General features: G+C 34.9%; 1 protein-coding gene across 1 annotated transcript; it reads right to left on the bottom strand.

Moving 5' to 3' along the window:
* Positions 1–360: 360 nt before the first annotated feature.
* On the bottom strand, positions 361–11,366 carry ANXA1 (annexin A1). The gene is given in 16 exon segments (XM_036855212.1): positions 361–709; positions 1,727–1,849; positions 3,257–3,315; positions 4,447–4,542; positions 5,412–5,505; positions 7,066–7,122; positions 7,315–7,394; positions 8,989–8,998; positions 9,001–9,081; positions 9,517–9,564; positions 9,567–9,605; positions 9,607–9,633; positions 10,487–10,581; positions 11,098–11,206; positions 11,300–11,347; positions 11,349–11,366. Coding segments are annotated over 16 exon segments (1,041 nt in total). The 3' UTR covers positions 361–652.
* Positions 11,367–12,844: the final 1,478 nt, after the last annotated feature.

The raw sequence follows: 12,844 nt of genomic DNA, 5'->3' as shown, positions 1-12,844 counted from the left end.
TTGATAGTCTCTTAGAAAATATGCAACTACCATTTTATAAAAAGTAAGGAATTTTTATTGCTGTTGCTATTTCATCTTTATACTGGTTCATGAAATATAGCAGAATATCCAATTGTTACAATGCTGATGCAATAAATCCATTATTATACAAAGATACTCTCTCAATAAACTGTACCCAGATGGTAAAATGTATGAAGTTCATTTTCTAACTCTGTGAATATTTTATTTTGTTTAATATGTAAAATCTATTTCATGAGAGGATTATAATTTAGAATTCAGGCTCCTGTCCCTTGATATCAAATTAAACAACTGCATTACACACAAAAGAAAATCAGAATAGAAGAACCAATGACACACCAATTGCCCTGTAAAATCATTTTATTTTCTGTGACATAAACATCTTTCTCAAGCAATGTAACTAGAACAACCTCTTTATGGGGCTTTATAATTTGGAGTAAATATATTTTTAAAAAACTTATCTCTATTATATAGAGTTGAATAAAAAATGATTTATAGGCTATACTTTTCAGGAAGGAGTTACTAGACTATATTCCTGTTGAAGAAACTTTCCTATTTAAATCTATGATATGGAATGGAAAGATATAGTTAATAAGTCTTCTGATCAAAAAGCTTGAGACCATCATAGGAATGTTTAGTCTCCTCCACAGAGAGACACCAGGATTTTTTCATAATCTCCCTTGGTTTTATCCTGTTGATAAAAAATAAAGTATACTTAATGCTACCTGAAACCATAATCAAGAGAGGTATTTTTAAATTGTAGAATAATTACTGTATTAGACTTAACAGTTGTAGAACATACATCACAGTACATCTATTTTCTAGGATCTTGGATAAGAATATCACTTATTTAATTAAATAATATAATGCATATAGCAGATAACTGATATTTTAATTATTATATGAAAAGCAATAGCTTTCAAAATTCAGATTGCAAACTTCTCTGAATTGATCATGTTATATATTAGAGCCATTATTTTCCAAGAATGAAATACCACAGAGAATTAAGTATAACCCAATATAATTTCGTATCACCTCTGACTTGCTCAACCAGAGTGAAAGTTATAAGCCCATGATATTCTCACTTTTTCTTGGTAGATTTTAGTTATCCAATATAAATGCCAAATTGAGTTTAAACAGTCACTTATCTTTCATTAAGTTCAAAACCCCTTGACTTGTCTTTTTTTACTTCTTAACTTGAGCATGTATTTTATATATTTCACATATGACAAAATTAAGGAAAAAGTTAGAAAAAAAAGTTTCAAATCCTCTGATCAATATTCATTGATCATAAATCATTATATAAATCATTCTATCTCTCTACTAAAATATTTTGATTGCTAAATGTATGTATGGGAAACTGTTTCCATGACCACTGAAAAATTTGCAGAGTCTTTCATTATAGAACTCACTAGTAGATTTTACCAGTGAAAGTTCAGTTTACTTTAAATTATGTATCTTTTTAAAAATTTTTTATATTTTGGCTGTACCACATGGCATGCAGGATCTTAGTTCCCTGACCAGGGATCGAACCCACACCCCCTGCAGTAGAAGTGCAGAGTCTTAACCACTGGGCCGCCAGGGAAGTCCCTGTATCTTAATATAAGAAATTAATCTTACATATGAAATTTAAGTCAGCCTTTCTCTTTGAAGAAGTTGCAAACGTATTGTCATTTGTGGGGTTAGCATTATGAAAATCACAACATACCAGGATGGCTTGGCAGAGAGAGATGCCATACAACTTCTGATAGCATGCTTTGATGTCATTCATGTCGATTTCAGAACGGGAAACCATAATCCTGATCAGTGTCTTGTGACAAGTTCCAATACCCTGTCCAAAACAAATGATGCTAAGAGTCCCTCATGTTCAGAGCATATACTCTTAATAAGGCAGGATATGGGTTTGAATGGGAGGCTCTTTTGCTCACCTATATAGTTTCTATGGAGAAACCATCACCACATTAAAATACACACACACACTTTACACAAGTGGTAATAAAATGACACAAACCAAACTGTGATATCAGCAGCATATATAAGAGTTTTCATAACCTCCTAATTGGTCTTCTACCACCCAGTCTTTCCTCTGTCTAAACTATTCAATAATTACAAATGAAGTAAACTTTCTGAATTATAAATCTGATCTTCCCATTCATCTATTTAAAACCCTTCAATGGCCTTCTGCTGCTTTTAGGGTGAAAACCAATCATTTTATCTGGGCTTACAACACCCTGCCTAATTCTACAACTTCTTCCACCATGCACCATCACTCTAATTATGTTTACTATCCTGAAAGAGACATGATATCTCCTCCTCCTGGACCAGTCTTGCTTTATCCCTTCATCTCACCCACTTCTGCTCTCCTCTGGCTAATTCCTTTTCAAATATCAGGTCTTAGTTTAGCTGAGAGCAAGGCTGCATTGATTTCCAAAGTCTGGGGCACAGGCCCCTCTTCTGCTCTTTTACAATACTAGGTATTCATTGTTCCCCATCTAATTACCTCACTAGATAACAGCAGGCATGGGGTCAGGGACTGTACTGCCTACTATTGATACCTAGTAGCACAATGCCTATCACTTCATAGGGACTCTTTCCTATTAATTGAATAGTTAGATCGCTCTCTGAAGACTTCCTTATTTTGGAGTGACAAAGGAAAAAAAAGACAATTTCATAACTTGTCACAATACAAGCATGGAGGTGACATCTATATAATAAGATGCATGCTAAACGATAGTTAAAGTGAAGTGGTTAAGGTATCTCAAATACATCTTAATAACACCTTCCACTTCAGTGATCTTAGAACAAAATTTAAAAACCTTAGAATGACATATAAAGCAATGGCATGGAAGAATAATAAAAAAAGATAAATGAAGCTTAGAAAGGGGGAGATTGTGCAACTTACAACCTTAGCAGAAGTAGGTTACTAAAATCATACATTAAAAGAGGAAGTATATCACCCTTCCTCTGCTGACTGAAGTTTTATTTAAATCATGAGTAATCTACAAATTACATTCAAGCTCACCTTACTATCTTACCTATAAAAGAACACAACAAATCTAACAGAGAATTTTATTCTAATAAGGAAGTATATTACCTCTTGCATTGGATGGAAAAGTAATTCTTTTTAATGGAAAGATAAATAAAGTGTAATTTTCAAACAATATGAGGTTTTCTGTTCTTCTTTCCATACACCATAATATTTTTTTTTCCTAAGCAAATCACCTATGTTGAAAGTTACCTTCATGGCCTGATGAAGCTTCTCAGCAAAGAAAATTGATTTGCTTGTGACACACTTCACTGCAAGAGAGGTATATTTTAGTTGACATATTTACCACCAAAAAAAGAAAGAGGCATGTGACAGAAACAAGAATACAGGGTTTTGCAAGTAAGATTCTATTCTCCATCCCTGTTCCTTACACCTCCTACCAATATGGGATATTTGGCTTATAAGAAGCTATTCTCTAGATGGTGACTTTGAATATTCTGTCCTCTGACAGCATCACTTTTTCCCTATTATCTTAAATCTACCCAATAGCAACTTCAGTATTTCATGCTATCTTGAGTATACTCTTCATGGAAACAGGGAAGCTAGTAGGTGTTAAAGGTCATGCTGGCATGGAAGAAATAGTTTTTCATGTTGTAATAAGAAAAAAATTTTAAGTGGAACAGGACAGTCTTAAAATATAAGGCAGCTGCCAAATATTATAAAATACTAACAGATGTGTCAATTAGTATGATTCTCTACCTTGATACTCAAAGTGTGGTCTATGGACCAAAAGAATTGGCATCAACTAAGAGCTTGTTAGAAATGCAGAATCCAGGCCCCACCCCAGACCTACTGAATTAGAATCTGCATTTTAACAAGATTCCCAAGGGATTCATGCGCACATTAATGTTTGAGAAGCACTGCTTTAAAATGCAGGTTTCCAAACCTTGACTGGTCATCTGAACAAAACGGGAAACCTTTAAAATCCTTTTCTTCTGAAGACCTTTTCAGAAGCCACCAGAGACCTACTGAATCAAATCCTTTGGACTTGCCCAAGATTACTCAATTAGCAAGTGACAGACCAGAATGTGGATCTGCATTTATTTAATTCCAAATCCTATGCTCTTAATGACCATTTTGACTTTCCTTTGTGCCATGCCCAGCCTGGTGTATTGCATGGTAGTATAAGTAGGTGCTCAGTAAGTATTGTCCACTTGCCCATCTTTTTAAAAAAGGAAATAATATCTGTTATTACTAACAAGGCCATTGTATAACTTTAGCTAAATATTTATTGCCGTTATCTTACATGTTGCCTCTATTTGAAATATAAATTACATCTGCGTTTTTGTTTTGTTTTGTTATATTTTGTTTTGTAAATTATGGGACAGCATTGACAATGCAATTTCAAGTTAGAAAACTCTTCCCCCTCCAGGACTACATACCAATAACTGTGAGGCATTTCTCGATGTCACCTTTCAACTCCAGGTCCAGAACTTTGCTCATGTCATGCTTGCTGTACTTGCAGTACTTCTGAAACACTGAATATTAAATTTAAACTAAGAGATGTACAAAATATCCTATTCTTTAGCAAACTTGAGCAAAATCAGGGCAACTGAGTCAAAGTATTCCTTAGGAGGACTGAACTTCAAAAAACACATTTTAAAGCTAATTATTCAACTGAGCATATTTTGGATACATCATTTTCTCTGAGGAATGTAACTTACATGGCTATTTCGGTGCTTCTGTATATTTTGGGGAAATTTTTGCAAATGTTGACATTTATTAGAAGTGGCATGTGATTGACAGCCATAACACTACATCAGAGATAAGTGTCATAACAAATGGATCTTTCCTTATATAAAGATCTGTGTAGTAGATTTCTCTTAATTTTAACATTAGAAATCGGAGTGCTGTTATACAAATAATAAACTTTAGGTAATCATCATGACCTTCCCTTTGCCTTGACTTCCAGAAGTCAAGAGCTAAATCTTGTGATCAAAGGCAAGAACTCTTTTTTTGGTTTTTGTTTCTGCCGCATCTAGATACTCTTTTCTTCAATTAGCCATGAGTTTTTTTTTGTTTTTCTTCATTGCAATTTCATTTGTTCTGTTGTATGTGTATATGTTGTCAGACCTATTCCAAATATTTTAGGGAAAGGAAATAGTAAAAATAACAAACTAATGTTCTACATGCCAAAGTCATAAAATGTGTTTCAAATACTATAAAATGGTGGTGGTACAAAGCTGGACAAATGCACAAATAGCAGGAAGGGGTCAGGAACACTGCATCCATTTGGTATCAGAGTGACAATGATTAAGATTTCTCTCTTTCTTTTCTCTTACTTGTCCTAAAAAAAACCCCTGCATCTTCTATAAACAATCCCAGGAAACATTTGTTTTCTTCTTACCTCTGCAAAGATGGGGATAGCTTCTGGTGGTAAGAATGTTGATAAACACATTAACATCTGTCCCTTTTCTTCTTTCTCCTGCTTCATATAAGGCCTGTCAAGAAACACAAAAACAGACACTTGACTATCTGCTGACTTGCTATCTGCACAAGAATGTTAGATCTCTTCAAAGATTTTGGAGGCAGCAGCTGCTTTGTGTCCAATACAATCAGAGTAGGCAATGCTAAGATTATAAGTTCCTTAAAGACGGGAATCCTATTTTGTCAAGTATTTTCCACAGTATCTCTCAAGGCGCCTTGCGAACCCTAGAGACTGAATATATGTTTGCAGAATAAATGTTTGTTAAATTAAATTGCTTTAAGATTGCACTCTGTATCAAGGCAACTCCAAGGGACTGTCTAATTTTTAATTTTATTTTTAGTTGTTCAAAGTAGTTTTCAGCAAATGGTACTGGTAAGTCAATAATTCAACCATTACCTAGATCTTGAATTTTGATGTTAGAATTTCTGGATTCAAATTCTGACTGTGCCACTTAATAGCTCTGTAATCTTAGATAAATAGTTTGACCTTATTAAACTACAGATTTTCCTCTTTTGCAAATGAAAAAGATAATCCCTGCCTTATTGTCACAAACATGCTCTATTAACTTTGAAATGTTAATTACCGTCCTCTTCCTGGGTCACACTAATCCATGTAGCTGCCATAAATATACATCTAAGAGCCCTGATAGCCTTAAAATGGAAAGCAAATTCAGAAATATCAGAAGCAAATAAGAGTAATTTCTTACTATGGGCAACTATTCAAATGCTAACTTTGGTTCTTTAGTATGATTGCACAATTTCTATTAAAATGGTCAAATTTCCAATGGTCATAAGAAGTTATTCTGGACTTTCCAAGCAAACATCTGACATATATGCATTCATTCAACAAAAGTTAATAAATGCTTATTATGTGCAGGATAATGTACTGGTACAGTGAGTGGAGGTGATCAAATAAGTTTCCATTCTTACTAACTCACTGTGATGAATTTGTAGAGAATACTATCCCATGCGGAAGGCATATGTAAATAATAGCTGATCTTTTTTTTTTTTTTAACAAAAATTCCAGGCCCTAAAATGACACAGTTTTTCTAATGTTGCCAATGGATTGATGTATAAATAACAAGCAACCTCGCTGACACTATATATAACAATATGCTTGAAAGTATATAAATGTTATGATTTTAATGTCATTACAATAATACTTTTACAATATAAACTTACACCTCTAAACCAATGTTCACTGTTAAAAGAATATTAGATGTGCTTATTCTTTCCACTTTACTTTCTTATACCTGGTAAAATAAAAATTCTGTTTTCTCAACAAAACAATTCTTGGGAATAACAAATCAAATTCTCATTGTTCTCTCTCATTCCTCTCCAGCTTCATGAATAGTGCAATCTACTGAAAACATAAAGACCACATTTCCTCTCTTTGACCACTTGAATGCAGGAAGGTAGGCATCTTTCAGGGAATGGACATTAGGTACCGTTGTCCTTTTGGAGGATCTCAGATCTGCTTTCACGTAGAGGCCCTCAAGTGGTACCTCACCTCAGGTAGGACCTATTTGAAGTAGGAAAGTGGATTCTAGGAGTATTTGTGAGTACTTGCTTACCCTGGCATCCGTATCAACCAAGTCGTCCTTTACGGCAAGCTCCTCACATCGGTCACCCTGAAAAATATCCCATTCTTTCGTTAAGTGGTTTTCTAGCATGTAATCACATGATTAACTTAATTCCCTTAAAATCAGATGAATAATATTCTTTGCGGGAAAAGGAATGAATTGCTCATTTCTAGAGAGATGAAATCTAAGATTTTACTTTTCATAAAAGAAGAGGCATTTCCTGAACTATTTGAGTTATACCTTAGCAAGAGAAAGCAAAGCCGTCTTATAATCTCCAGATGTGTCTGAGATGATGTCTTTAGCCAGATCTCTCTTCAGTTCTGAGAAATAAGAAAAGTATATTTTGTATTAAACTAGTGATAAGTAATGGTGATAATAATAATACCTGACATCTCTATATTGGCTCACAATTTGCAATGCCAAGTGTTCAATGACTTATGGGACACATTTCAAATATTATCATTTTTTAATAAAAATAGAGGAATCAGAGCAAGCAGAATTTTTGATCATCAAATTTATTTCCTATAAGGCAATTAAAACAATTTAGATAATACTGTGAAAAGCTATAGCCCTAAAGCTGTTGCTAACGAGAATAAATTGCATAGGTGTACATTATTAAATAACTAATTCTGAAATAAAACATACCAGAATTTAAGCAATGAGATGAATAGAACAGTTATTTAAAAGAATAAACCAGAGGAACTTGCTTGAACACAGAGTATTTATTTACTTTAAAAATGATAAATATCTTACATGTAATATATTTTAGTTATGCATGTATATGTGTATGTATACCCGTCTACCTTAGATATAGATGTAAAACTTTTCTTTGTTAAACACCCACACTTAACTTGCAAAATAATGCCGTATTAGCAAAAAATTAACTGAATTTATAATTCACTAGAAGACAGAACAATTTAATAAGCTGTCATTGGACTATACGTTGGGAATAATTTATGGATATTTACCTTTGTAAACTATGTTTTATCAAAGAAAAAAACTAATAATAATGCCCCTCTTGATGGTTATCACTGATAAATGGATTTACGATAAATATTGATAATAAGGTATGAATTGCAGAAAATGAGGTTAAAAGCTTCCTTATTCTGGTTCCTTTATTAGACTGCTGTGAAAATAATACACAAGGGCTATTGTATTCTCTATGTTTGGTATTAAAATCAAGCAGAAATATCCTCTGTGGTGCTACATGTTAAGCTGGGAAAACAAAAAAGCTGGGGGCTTAGGAAACTAGAAAAGGAAAATAGTAAAGACCCAGCACTACCCAGGACCCACTTGCAGATACTCTTTATAGTGTTGAGCATACCACTGAAATGAGATGGTTCACTGAATAGATAACATGAGCCACTGCTGGTCTTTCATTCCCCATGGATCATTGGACGTTGAGAGTAAGTGAATCATTTATGCTCATAATGGTTAAAGTTAGTTTCCATCAGAGAATTATAAGCACCAAGCTCTGTACTTTTCAAGGACAACTGTTGGAGTGTTTTGTTGTTGTTGCTGTTACCTTTTCAAAATGGAAGACAACGGGACCTTTTTTTGAAATAAACCTCAGAAAGATATGAAATGTTTTTAGGAAATTCTTTAAATTCAGTGCTTTGAATTGAGTTTTCCACTGCAATAATATGTGGCCACTTGTCCCAAAGGGACACTTTTTATTAAAGTGCAAACTTGATGAGGGCTGAGACAATTGTGTCCCTTATCTGCACCCCAGCAGCTCTAATGTGTCTGGTAACAGTATGTGCGTGCGGTAGACACGTGATAAACAATGAAGAAATATGTTAATATGTAGTTTCCAAAGTCCCCATAATTAACATCCACACTCAATTTTTTTTTGAAGTATATCAGATTTCCTTTCCGACTAAGGCACTTGGGTTGTTGGACATTAAAACTTACCTTCTCTATAGCGACTCTGTTAATTTCTCTGATTTCTGTGTTAGTCTTTGATGCCAAAATTTCATTCAGAGTGTCTTCGTCAGTTCCAAGGGCACTGAATTGAAAAAGAAGAATAAAGAAATGTAGAAAAATCTTCATTCAAGAATATCAACTAGTTTTTGTGTCCCAAATTTGTTCGAATCGACATTTAGTAAATTTCTCACAGTATTTAGTAAATATCCACAATATTTAATAATTACAATAAGGTCTATCTATTATAGTGCTCTAAAAACAAAATGGGTTTAAAGCCAATATTTGGGCAAATACGTAAAAGAGAGATTCTATGATATATAATAACATCATGAAGATAGTGGAAATACATAGTTGTTAACACCAACATTTAGTTATTCATTTATTTATCATTCACTTATTCATTTTATAACCACTGATTGACGGCCCTGTACTAGTTGTTGAGAATTACAGTAAGAGGCGTAAGTGGATCAGAATTCTCTTGAGGAAAGGAGTTTTGCTTAAATTAGAATGATTTACCTTCATGGCATCACGGAGCTCATCAGCATCAAAACCGGGCTGGAGTTTTCAAACAGAGCCAAAGCAACTTCCTCAAGGTGACCTGTGAGGGGCTTTCTTCAGAGCTTCATCCAGGGGCTATAACAAGGAGATGTTATAACCTTCTAGTAAATAACATGCAGGGTGATACAGTAATGTGGTGTTCCCTGATCGCTTTAGAGAGTCTTATTACTGAGTCCTAAACCCAACCATTTTTTAGAGCTCCTTCCCTTTACATAGAAAAGGGTACCTGATATTTAATACCTTAATCTTTTAGATCTAGAGTGATTAGAATGAAATTTACGAATTCATTGATAATTTCTTAAAGGACAGGGTACTCTCCAATCCTTTATTACAGGAAGAACATCACAAGCTCAAAAGATAGGGGTTGTTGTATTAACAGAACAGTAGTAAGAATACTTTAAAAATAATGTATTAATAACTTTTCCAACCATTGGGATGTGCACTGTTCAAATAAGCACTATAATCAGACATCAAATAGTTTTCTAACTGTACCTCCTTAAACAAATTACCCATTTTTTTGTATAAAAATATAAAGCTTACTTTTAAAATAGAATTATATGTATAAACTTTACATTCAGACATTAAACAGTTCAGTTTAAGTTTTAGCAGAAGACACATTTCAATCAGAACATATTTCTTATTGCCAATAGTAATCTTGATGTCTGTTATGTTCAAGTTAAAGGCTTGTGTCCTGTACAGAACACCACATGACATGTGCAAAGAATCAAGATGACAAAACGATTATAAAAACCAGGAAAATTTGCTAGAATTGATTACATTGCAACCAAGAGGATAAATACAGTAATCTTAGTTGTAATGGAAGAACAGTGGTTAGAGACTGACAGAACTAGGCAACTGTGCTTCAAAATCTATATTTAAACATAAATATGACTGAAATTAATTATCTCAATTAACCACTCCAACCTACCTTTCCTTTTTCCTGGAGATAGGCTGCTTTGATCTGCTGACGCTGGGCATTGTTTCTCTTAGTTAGAATTTCAATGATGGTTGCTTCATCCACACCTGGAAATAAAGGGCCCCTAGACTTCTAAAATCAATTTTCTTCATCATCAATAACCGACATAAAATGGTTCATTATCAAGATCCTTCAAAGGAAGTTCTTAACAAAACTAAGAAGTACAAATTTTACCAGACTGGGATATGGATGCGATACTGCATATCAAATGGAAGCATTTGGGATGACATTCCATTCACTTGAATGAGAAAGGAGGAAGAAATTGTTCCTGGCCCTCAGTGGTGCAGTGTTTGTTTCCTAGTTCAAACCCTAAGTGTGAGCAGAGGTGTTGACTTCAGCATTGAGCCTGTTAGAAATGGGCTTTGTGAGCATATCTGTTGTAGAAGCAGATATTCTACCGATTTGACCAAAATTTCCCAAGTGCTGAGAAAGGAAATATATCTTCGTTGACAAGGAAATCTTTTTATCTTCAAAACAAAAGACTCTTTAAATTGCACATGTCTGTTTTTTAGTAGCCATTCTGAAATGTCTAGGAGGGGACTGTTTTGGGGAGACAGAATTACCTTTAGCTGTGATTGCTTTATGCAAGGCCTCGACATCTGAGCATGGATCAAAGCTAGGACAGGGGCTCACTGATGACCCAGGACCACCTTTGGATCCTTTCACAGCTTTCTGTGGATGAGAGAGAAATAAATTACTGTCCATTCACTACATTAGTTTCTATTTTAATATTTAACTAAGTTATTTTATTGTCACTTGACTTACAATGTATTCCTGCTCTTCATTGTCAATAAACCAGGCCTGCTTGAGGAAATTCAGTTACCATTGCCATTTTTTGAAGGATCTGAAAAGAAAACAGGTCGATGCGTTTACAAACCACAAACCCACCACACATACACACCACTCCACTCCCTTACATACACAAGACATAGAGCAGCCTTGCCTTTTACTTTCCAGGATTACTCTTAGGATCATCCTAAATGCTAGATTTGGGTTTTTTTAAAAAGAGAGTCTACTGCCCTTGAACAGAAACCCATAGCCTCAGAAACGTAGCTCTTTCTCAGCATATTCAGTCCTCACCTTAGGGATCAGATGACTTCTATAAGTAAGCATATAGGCTGAAGAGAGGAGCTGGAGTTTCACTTCACTGCTCTAAATTTACAGACCACCCACTGTATGCCAAGCACTGAGGGCGCAAAAACATTGAAACATCCCTTGGCTCAAAGAACTTGAAGCCAGTGTGTGCTCTCCCTAAGAAAATTCAAAAGCTAAGAACAATTCTTAGAGGAAGTTCTTGGTGACCTGAGCCTCTCTTGCGAATAGTTGAGATTAGCAGAAAAGTTAAAGAGAACAAAACAGAGAGAAACTTGTCATATTTGGGAAGTTGAAAGAAGTTTACTAGAGCAAGAAATGTTAACAGAAGCCCCAATTTAAAAGTTTAAATATATTTCCAAAGGTTTGGATAACATTAATGGATTTTTTAAAAAGAAAGTTATATTTCAGAAAGGTCATCCTGTATCATAGAGAATGGCTAGGAGGTGAGCAAGAGGGAAGATTAGAGACCATTTAGTAAGTTGTGGGAGAATCTATGTAGGATTAATGAGGACTTGAACAAAAGTAATGGGTAGAGAAAGAGCATAATACTGACATTTATAAGGTAAAATAATCTATGACTAATCTGCGGGAGTGGATTCAGACTCAAAACTCTATAGAAAGATATTCAGGTGATATTTCTCCCCGAAATAATTCAGTTTTCTTTTCCATTCCGTGGTATAAAATTATTTCAGTACCCGGAGTAATCACTACATTCACATTTCTTCCTATTTGAGCTGTCTAAATACTAGTCCTACATGTGTTTTTTTACCCAACATAAAAAACCCAGAAAAGGATTATTTTATAGCAGGTGCCTTGCTCTAACAGGATTCATTAGAGTGAAATTGCACCATGCATGCCCTCTTTTGGAAAACTCTATCTTAAAGAAAATTGCCTGACTTGCTGTCGTGGTTCAGCAATATTTTTATTTAATAAAACTGTATATTTTTAAAACCTGAAGTGTGTTAAAAATTAATGCATTCGGGCTTCCCTGGTGGCGCAGTGGTTGAGAGTCTGCCTGCCGATGCAGGGGACACGGGTTCGAGCCCTGGTCTGGGAAGATCCCACATGCCGCGGAGCAACTAGGCCCGTGAGCCGCAATTGCTGAGCCTGCGCGTCTGCAGCCTGTGCTCCGCAACAAGAGAGGCCGCGATGGTGAGAGGCCCGCGCACCGCGATGAAGAGTGGCCCCCGCTTGCCACAACTAGAGAAAAGCCCT

The sequence above is a fragment of the Balaenoptera musculus genome, chromosome 6 (assembly GCF_009873245.2).
Source record: "Balaenoptera musculus isolate JJ_BM4_2016_0621 chromosome 6, mBalMus1.pri.v3, whole genome shotgun sequence".
NCBI classification, from domain to species: Eukaryota; Metazoa; Chordata; class Mammalia; order Artiodactyla; family Balaenopteridae; genus Balaenoptera; species Balaenoptera musculus.
Note: the sequence above shows the minus strand (reverse complement) of the source record. Positions and strands in the feature narration are given on the sequence as shown.